We start from the raw sequence: 10,073 nt of genomic DNA, 5'->3' as shown, positions 1-10,073 counted from the left end.
GAAGGTATGGTTTCTGATTCTTAGGCACTTTGTTTTCAACTAAGGAAACCAGTAAGAAACCTAAACATGAGCTTTCTTGACTACTATAAAAGATGAAAGGGGTTGCCTATGAAGTTTCACATTTTCTTGCTTGTGGGCTAGAGACCTTACAATCAACTGGGATTGCTTTCAAGGGCATACATACTCAAGCTTATAGCTAGGTAGTTTCATTTTTAGCCACTTGATTTTAACAGAGCAAGAATATTCCGAGGTCAACATCTAACATTTAGGAAGTTGTGGAAGACTTTTAATTGCTTGTTTTCGATGACCTTGAAAATCCAATTGGGGTAAGCATTGAGTGTGCTAGGATGGGAGTTGGAAGAGACAAAAGGTTTGTGTGCAAAGGATTGGTCTCACAGATCTGTATTATAAGATCACATGTCCTGGTTGTCTCTTTCTTGACTTTGAATTATGGGAGCTCTGAGTTCACAGTTCCATGTGTTCACAATGTGTATGATAAGAATTGGATCCTCCCCTCTACACACACCTAGATGGGTACAAAACTTAAGTCTGGAGTCTGCATATCTAATCTATAGTCCAGAAGCTGCAGACTTGGGAAACAACAGAACTTTAGCTGCTCCATCTTCAAGGTTCTGGTGAACCAGTGCTGGCACACATCAGTGGTCCTAGCTAAAAGAGGCCAAAGCCTGGGAAGTCTAGGCAATAGTGAGGCCTCTGTAGTGAGGCTAGATGACTCAGGTTCAAATCTCAACACCCACATGGTGATTCACAACCAACTGTGATTCCAATTCCAGAGACCCCAGTGCCATCATCTGGCTTCAGTGGGTGTATATACACATGCAAGCAAGGCACCTACATGCATAAAAATAACAATTTTAAGAGTAAGTTTTTGGGGTATTGTTTTTATTAATCACTCAAGTGGATTCTTGTTTTAGGTCTGTGGTCATTATTACTAGAGAGCTGCTTTCCTTTCAGCTAAATCTAGTAAATATCCAGAGCCCTCAGCAATCTGCAAAACCCAGTTTTTAAAACTTGAGCCTGAGATTGAAATAGCAAGCACTAATAAACACCTTGACCCTCAATGAAGAGGATTCCTGCATTAAGAATATCCCTGCTGTTCACTTAGTTCCTTGGGGGTAATTGTTGCCTCTTAATGGTTGGGTCCGCCATTAAGAGAAGCTATTTACTTCATCCTCTGAAAGCTGGCTAAGTTGGTTATTGGTGAACAGAGTACTTTTCCTACCATAGGAAGGGGAACGGATGAGTCGTCCATATCCCCCACTGAAAGGTAAGACACAGGTTTCGTTGCTCCTGACAACCATGTGCTATGATCTAAGGAAAGCTGGTGAGAACCTATAAGCTACCACTTTACTGCTTGCCTGCCCAAGAACATCCCAGCCTGGAGAAGAAAATTGTAGTTAAGTTGGTGATGCTCCTCCAACATGCTTTCCAGGGAAAAGGGAAGGTACTGTGCCAAATGTTCTCACCAGCATCCTCAGGGTAAAGATCCTCACATCATAGCACATTTGAAGGTTGAAGAATGTTTTCTGAATGATGTTAAATCTTAAAAGTCATCTCAAATCTTTACTTTTTATCAAGAGTGCTACTTCTGAAAGCTCCCAAATTCTGGAACCTTTAAACTATGTTAATGAAGTCTTCTATACCAGTCACTAAATATTGCTTTGGCTTTATGGCCATCAGGTGATGTTGCTAGGAAAGGAAAAAAAGCATCTCTTCAGCCACCAGGTGGTGTTGCTAGGAAAATAAAAAAAGCATCTCTCCAACCTGGAGCCTCATGTTGAAACAACAGCCTTCTGGTTGACTGTGGTACTGAGCAGATGAATAATCATCTGTGTGCTTTGTGGTTACAATTTTACTCCATTGTGTGTGTGTGTACTGAGGTTCGTTTGGATGGAGGTTAAAGGACAACTTAGAGCAGTCAGTTTTCTCCTTCCATCACTGGGGTCTCAGACTAGCACTCACGTCTGCCAGGATACTCACTGCGCCATCTCACTGGCCTTTGTGCTTAAAGCAGAGGTGGTGTGGGCTTGTGAGGCTGAAGAAGTTAGCAAGGGGCAGATAATGGCACATACTAAGTCTCAGGCAAACTAAAACCCCAGTAGCACTTGTGTGCATCAAGCATCCTGTGGATTGAGTTGTATGTTGTCCCATAAAGGCTAGAAGCAGAACTGAAAGGGTGTGAAGGTGGCCCTATCCCAGAATGTTGCTGCTGGGGGACTGAGTTAGACTTAACCAGTCGTTAGGACATGAGGGATGAAGTACACACATGTACCACAAAGTCATTAAGGAATTAGACTGGAAATTTTCAAGTCCAGATAGATTTGGTTTTGTGGCTTTTTGTTTATACCAGTGGAGGAGTAGGACAGAGGTAAAAACTGCTTGGGCCTGCTTTGTTACTTTCATTGAAAAGGTTAAGTGGCCAAGAATGTTTTATTGCTGTAGAAGCTTTTGGGTTAAGGATAAAAACAACTTTCTTTCCTTAACTCAGTATAACCTTTATAGACTTGATAAAGCTAGACTGTTCAGCCTACTGTTACATGTTCTGTAGCTAAGCAGAAGAAAAAAGCTAACTCTTCTGCACAAACTTGCTGTTCATTTAGTGGAAACAGCTTGCTTTAAGAGTAGGACACTCCAGAATGAAAACCAATAGCTAATAGCCATTGAAACAAGGCCTGGGTGTCACTGTAAGCATTCAAGCACAAGGATCTGTGGAGAGACAGCTTTGTCAACATTTGAGAAAAGGAGTCGTGAAGCCAAATGCCAGATGAATTTGGCAGTCAGTCTTAGGAGACGGGCCACACAGTACTTGGCCAGTGATGTCCACAACTAGGCCACTTCTTACCTAAGAACCAAGGGCAGAATAAAACTACATACTCTACCTAGGCAGAGTCTGCCACCTGACCTGATTTTTAAACATTGCTCAAACCTGAAACAATGCTTTTTGGAAAAAAAAAAGGATAATTGTTAATAAAATTGATATTAAGTGATTATAAGTTACAAATAGTGAATTATACTTGGTGGTTTCAACATGACCTCACGTTTAACATAGCACCACTATATGCTGGCTTCGAGTTGTACCCATACCCGTCCAATAGTTACAGCACTGAATCTCTGCCATTGCATACAGTGAAGGGGCATTTGGGCGACTCATCAGCTCCAAGCTGCTTGCTCATAGCCTCCTCCAGTCGCTCTAGAGGACCTACCTCTCCCCTTGAATGAGCAGCAGAATGTCTTCACTGGCCCACAGAAGTGCTACACCTTTCTCACAGAGGGCACCACTAAAAAGGATTCTGACCTAATACAACTCGCACCAGTGACATGAACTACCTCCCATGGAGATGAAAGTATTTTAAGATGCAAACAAGCAATGCTGTAGACAAGTAGTGAATTTGGAAAGGAACTTCAACCACTCTTTACTGATAGGAATTTGGATAGTTGGATAGATTATTTAAGTGTCCTATCCTTGAGCCTGACTCTGCACAGGTTGGTCAGCATTAGAAATCTCAAGCTCACTCAACTGGCATAAGTGTTTCTAGATGTGGATGAATTCTAAGTTTTCTGATGCAAATGTTTTGATTCCTAGCAAGCCTTTTGCAGCTACTGTGGAGAAAGCCATGTGAGTCCCTCTGAGAAGATAGGAATTGAGCCTTCTGTTACCAAAACAGTTGCCTGGGAGGGGATATGTACATGTTTAGAGTTCATTTTATGGTTTAAAAAAGGTAAAAAAAAAAAAAAAAAATTAAAACACCAATGAACAGGAGGTAAAGCAGAGCTTCACAACAAATTCAAAGGCATGGATGGGCCAGATAGTATTTTAAGATACCTTTAAATATAAATTGAGCCCCAGAGGCAGAAAAGTCATTTACCCAACACTGGCATAATTAAAACATAATTAAGACTTATTGATCAAAACTCTAGTAACAAAAGGGGACATTTTTAAATTGCATCTAAGATAAGAACATATTAAACAGAATCCCCCCCTTGAAGTGAACTTAGGGTTGGCATAATGTTTGATACCAAAAGTTTGAATAACAAATACAAAGTGCAGGAGTGGCTAGTCGGAACCCCCCGCCCCAAAAACAAGCAGAACTCCCACCCCAAACAACTTATGTAAGGGATGCAGGTAATAGAGTCAAAAAATGGTTCCTGAATTTAAAGGTAGGATGCCCACTTCTTTCTCTCAAGAGGCAGATGGTCAGCTGAAAAATAAAAACAGCATATCAGTAGGACATTCAGGGGGTGGGGGTGCACTGCAGCCATCTCTGCATGCAATGCCTTTTTTTTCCCCTCACCCCAGTACAGCCCACAAAACCAGTAAAAGGTGGCAAGGGTTGCCCCGCTCTGATGACCTGCCAGTAGCAGAGAATCCTGATTGGATTGGTGAGAGTTGCACATATGATAGATACGTGGGGGTACCATGTGCTATGTTTGCCCCACAGGTGATGACAACCTCAAGTGAGGTTACATGCTCTCTTCGGTCCATAAGGTCTTAGATTAGGAGGTTCAAGGAAATGGCAGCTAAGCAAGAGGATTCCAGCCCAAGTCTTGGGGTTCGGGCCTAAGTTTTCTATTCCACTCTTTTAGTTAATATTATTGTTACTATTTTTGGTAGTTGAAGTCACTTCGGTAGCCACTGAGGGTGGTGGTTTGTCAACAGACATTGACAGTTACAAACAGCAGTGCAATATTTGACCCAGACTTTAAAGACTGGGAGGCGATGGTGGAAATGAGGTAACTCTTCCCCAACACGAGTGAGCAGACAGCTCCCGCTCTTCTAATGCTGTCCATTAAGAGAGAGTAGGGCTTGGCAACGGGATGGCTACATAAAGAAGAAGCTACAGAAGAGAAAAAAGAAAGGTTCAGATTCAAATTGATTCTTAAAGCAAAAAAAAAAAAAAAAAAAAAAAAAAAAGCACTTCTCTACAAGCAGCTGTGGAAGTAGTCTGTCAGTAAGGCAGTGCCATCAAGCATGGTGTGTGGAGGGGTGGGTGGGATAGCAGTGTGGACACCCAGGGCAAGGGAGGGGAGGATGCCTCTGCTGGGCAATGAGGGTCATTGATATACTGGGCAGGTAGGGACAGGAGAATAAGTGTGATGGCAAGAAATGTGTGAGCTATAGGATGGATGCCACAGGGCAAGTGACTTGAAGAAGCTGGGACAACCAGCAACATTGAAGTCCATACAAGGTAAGAAAGCAGGAGACAATGGCCATCCCCATTTCTTTATGTGACGTAACAAGCACATGTGTGTACATAGGCATGTCAGGCAGGGACTGGAAAGAACTCACAAACGGGCACACAGAACAACGGTTGGGTAAAAATATATTTCCCCGCTTTAAGTCTTGGCACTAGTGATATATGCATAGGTCACCTGGCACCACACTATGTTAACAGATACCAAGGTACTCAGCGGGTTGCTGAGCCAGCACTTTCAAACTTGTAGGAACAATATGCTTCACATCAATACAATTATTTTAGTTCATTAAAAAAGACAAGTGTCCAACATGCAGCTTACATACATGACAATCTGCATTAACACTGAAAGATTACACAAGTTTAGAAAACACTGGTTATCGTCAAACAGCAAAAAATGACAATTCTACAACAACTACAGTTTAAGGCATTATCAGCATATTTTAAGATCAAGAAATAGACAGTTCTAATGCTGTTCACAGCTTAATTTTCAATTTATTTTTAAAAATCTCCCGCATATCTACATACAAACTAGACCCTGTAGGTCATGATTCAACTAATGACTCCATAATAAATGTCCTGTCAATAGACACTTGAAAATGGCCAAGGGATTCAGATGGACAGTTCTGGTAGGACCACACAGACAGTACAACGTGGGTAAGGGATGTCTGAACACCAACTTTGCAGAACACTTAGGGGTATCAGGAAAGTGAGACAAGTCCATCCATTAGAGGCGCACAAGATCTAGAGGAAGCCATAGCGGTTGCTGGTGAGTTGGAAAGTAAAGGAGGAAGAAAACAAGAAACCCACACCCAACACCTGGTGGAACAGACCTCCTGGCTGAGAGGGAGCCTTTTGGACCCATTCATGCAGAGCTCAAGCTGGGGAAAACAGTCTGGAATTGCTACCAAGTACTTGCTGGTCATACCCCACAACATGGATGACAACTACAGGGGACCACAGTCCAGAAGGAGCAGAAGATGCAGAGAGGCCAAAGCTGTCTGTCCAAAAATAAAAATAAGTGGCCACTGTACATCTAGCATAAAGAAGAAGCTGACAGACTGAGATCTGGAATGTCAGAGCAGAAAGGCGGCAGAGACATCATTTCCTGGATTTTTGTCCTGTGTATGGTAGGAATCTTTCCTCAGCTTTATGCCACTGTCACAATCAAAGGCCCTCTACATGACCTCCAGGAAGCTATACCCAACAATGGCTGCAATCAGTAATTCCCCTACATCCCCTGACATCAAGAGGAAGTATAAATTGTGGACAAAATATAAATGTGGCCAGTATAGATGTATTTAACTTTTAAAAAAGACTACTCAGACTGTCCAGGACACCTTCTGAAAGAATACCTCATCTGCCCCATTTGTTTTCCCTAGTCTGAAACAGGAAGATCTGAGTTCTTACTCCTGTACTTACATGCAAAGGTGAAAGCACGTCCAGTTAGATTTGAGAGTATCGTTTATTCCGTGCAGAGCCAGGGACTACTGTGAAGAAAGGTATAGATACAGAAAGAAAAGAGCAGCAATATCCAGCTACCGGAGACTTAGGAGCAGTGGAGGGAAGGTTTCAGAAGCAATGCTTTGCTTTTTAAAGCTTCTTTAGGAATCTCTTTCTTGACTTTTTATTCCCTGACTCTCCATAGGATTTATTTTAGTATGAAAAAAGAATGCAAAAAAAATTTCAATCAATTTTTGACATCAAAAAATCAATTGTTTCTGATTGTATCTTAAAAGGTTTTAGGGATGCAAGAAATCGAATGCAAAAGGGCAGTTTCTATTACAAGGCACAAAAAACAAAATAAGCTCAACACAAGCAGTGGCTGGGACAGGCAGGTGACAGCAAAGCTCAAGCTCTTGTGGTGCCCGGTGAGAAAGCAAACACAGCCACAGTTCGTCAGCATGTCATTAGTACACTTGCTGCTCCACAGCTAGCTAGAAAAATGGAAGCAAAGCCAGTATCTGTAGGAGCTTCTCCCTCCACCAGTGAAGATGGCTGCAGCCGCTGCTGCTGCTGTTGCTCTCCAGCCTGCCCTACACCCCAGTACTTTGCCCCATGAAGCCTAATTCAGTTTATGAAAGGCCACTGCTTTTTTGTGATGGAAAGATGGAAGTAAAATATCACATAAAAACTTGGCTGGGATCAGGTTGGGGCTGGCTGGACAATGTTGTTTTGAGTGTGTGTGACAGAGAAAGCAGCCTGCATTATCCTGTTCACATGTAACTGGTGACGTGAGAGGGAAATGCAGAGGCAAAGGCCTGGGTTCACGAGAAAAGAGAGGGAAGAGCCGAGATCTTGTTAGAAGTGGGAGGCCAAGTGGGTGACAGGAGTGGCAGAGAAAGGACAAAACAGACCATGCGCCTTTCTCCACTCTCACATAGCAGGCAGGCAGGACATGTCCTGGCTCTTGGGTTTATCCTCATCCGGGGCATGTTGAGATAACTGACAGACACAAGAGTCATAGCGGATGGAACTGGTCACAGTGAGAGAACTAAGAAAAACTCCTTAGAGGCAACTGAATCTCAACGGCAGCAAGGAACTGGACAGGAGACTGGCTGTCAGCCTTATCTATCTCTACTTTGAGTAGTGGCTACACTGTCCATTCACTCCCCTGCTCCCTTCAACTGAGGATATCCTTTCAGATTTATGTTATAGGTAATACAATGTATAAGTTTTCTCATGGTGATTCATGAAAGCTTCTATTAGAAGAAGGCATATCCTAGAATCAGCCTCCAGGTCTCCCATCAGCCTGCTTAAAGCAAATGCAGGTGTGTGTGTGTGTGTGTGTGTGTGTGTGTGTGTGTGTGTGTGTGTGTGTGTAGGGGCTAGAGGAAAGAGATGGGAGTATCCCCTCACTGGAACTGGGAATCTAATGTCCTTAATAGAAGATTCTTTAGCTAAGCAATACCTGAAGAGGTGGTCTTTAAGATGCTCCCATGAAAGCATCAGGGACTCCCTGGTGGGGGTGAACAGAATCATGTTTCTTATTGCCAGTATGTACTCTGGCCCAGCTTTGAGGGTGGGAACTCAGATGCAGACTCCATCTCTAAGACATTCTAGGCAAATCATAGGCTTGGGCCAAATAAGCAAGCAAGCGATTAAATGAAAAAACCATACGAGAGGAAAAGCTCACTTGAGTTTCTGCGTACTTTCGAGCCCAACTCTGGTTTGTGACAAGTATGAAGAGACAAATGAATTCAGGGGTTGTGCAAGCATGAGACACATGATTAAGAAAATGCAAGTTGTCATGGCTACTCAAAGTTTTAGTTGAGCTGCTGAGGTGGTGAGTTTTCACGCCAGAAGTACAGGTAGTTATTTTACCCCCTTTCCTTGGTCCAAAGCGACATACAAGTGACAGACATGCTTCCTGCTGCCTCTTGGAATAGGCATACAAGGCAAATCATCGACTTTCCAGAAGTCCAGCTGAACTGTGCTTGCTGATATCCCCTGTGCTATGGTTTTCCACCACCTGACAACATTCAGTAAAATGAGCTAAGGTATTTGGGGAAAGGCGAAACAACAAATCAAACAGAACACAGATGACAGAGGTGCTACTGCCAAAGCAGGTGAATGCGGGAGCGTCCTTGGCTTGCCAGACCTTATGCGAAGCTTGCACTGCAAGTTAAACAAAACAAAAAAAGGTTAGAAATGATAACCAATGCAATGAAAAGAAAACCAGGAGCGCCAGCACCAGCATCCAGTGGTAGTGAATGCTCATGCAATGATTATGGAACTAGGGTAAATTAAAAGAAAAAAACCCAAGTCTACAGAAAAAGCAAAGTGAACCTTAAACCCTGAATAGAGAGCATATGGCTCAGTTTCATTTTGTGTGAAATTTATATTTATGGATGACCTTGAAACCAAGGCAAGGCCCAGTGGAAGGATCCACTGTCTTCCCCCCACCCCCACCAAAAATAACACAAAACTATCATCTGTCAGGAGTGGAGAGCACACTGGACTGAACAGAAACGTCATGTTCCACTTCCGGGCTGTGGGAGGAATAGTCAGAGAATAAACATCTTGGAATGGATGACCTGGAGAAAAGAGCTGCAGTAGCTTCCCAACTAGAATATAGTGGATGGACAGCATGCTACTGGTCTAACTGGGAAGGCTGAAAAAGAACACGGTTAGAGCCACAACATTCCAGGAGCCTTCTCCCTCTCAGCACCAAAGCAGCACCAAGCCAGGGATCTGCACAGCTAGTTTTTGGCATGCAACTTTATTACTTAGCAAAACCAAACCAACAACAACAAAGAATATCTGCTTTAAACAGGTGAGCAGCTGGCTATATAAAGTATATTTATCACATGCCAATTTAGGATGGTGGCACTTAAAGTCTCATTTGGGGTCAGACATGCCGAAGCAAATGCCTCCTGGCAACTGAGTAAATTCAGGAGACAGACGGTATCTACCGAAAAATGTGTCCCCAGGCAGTCCCACCACTGCAGTACAGCCATGAACAAGGGAAGCGGATTGGATGCCAGAGATGGCAGAAGATGGGATCCAGCTAATGGCAGTGCCCAGGTTAGTTCTCCTTTGTAAGTGGAAAGGTTACACTCATGCCACTTACAGCGGAGGGAGGGACAGAGCCTTCCCTGTGTTAAAAAAGGAGTGCACTGTTAGAATAGGAAAACAGTTTAAGACTGGCTGAGGGGTGCACAGCAGATGGAAGACATCCCTCTGGAGCCTTCTGCTCAGCACAGCCAGCTCCTAAGAGGCTTGGGGTAACACTTGCACCTGCTGCAGCTATGACTAGGAGGAAGAACCATCCTCTTTCTTGGTTGCCCTGGTTACTGTCTTTCTGTGGTCCTCTCTAAAACCTTCCACTGATAATAAGAGGGGTGACTTTTTTTTTTT

At 43.3% G+C, this 10,073-nt stretch overlaps 1 protein-coding gene across 12 annotated transcripts in view; it reads right to left on the bottom strand.

Annotated features, from left to right (window-relative positions):
* Positions 1–111: 111 nt before the first annotated feature.
* Positions 112–10,073, bottom strand: part of SEPTIN11 (septin 11) — an 85,657-nt gene continuing 75,695 nt past the window's right edge. For 2 of the 12 annotated variants that reach the window (XM_080932195.1, XM_080932193.1), the window contains 2 exons: positions 6,636–6,703; positions 4,736–4,856 (listed from right to left, as the gene is read on the bottom strand). In XM_080932195.1, the coding sequence (XP_080788321.1) occupies positions 6,679–6,703 (25 nt within the window). In that variant the 3' untranslated portion in view covers positions 4,736–4,856; positions 6,636–6,678. Of the gene's footprint in view, positions 4,857–5,325; positions 8,832–10,073 lie in introns of those variants that run through there. The other 10 variants (XM_080932191.1, XM_080932194.1, XM_080932198.1 and 7 more) reach the window with 9 other exon arrangements.

This window comes from Micromys minutus (assembly GCF_963924665.1).
Source record: "Micromys minutus genome assembly, chromosome: 1".
Lineage (NCBI taxonomy): Eukaryota > Metazoa > Chordata > Mammalia > Rodentia > Muridae > Micromys > Micromys minutus.
The sequence above is the reverse complement of the archived record's forward strand: the minus strand, read 5'-3'. Positions and strand labels throughout refer to the sequence as shown.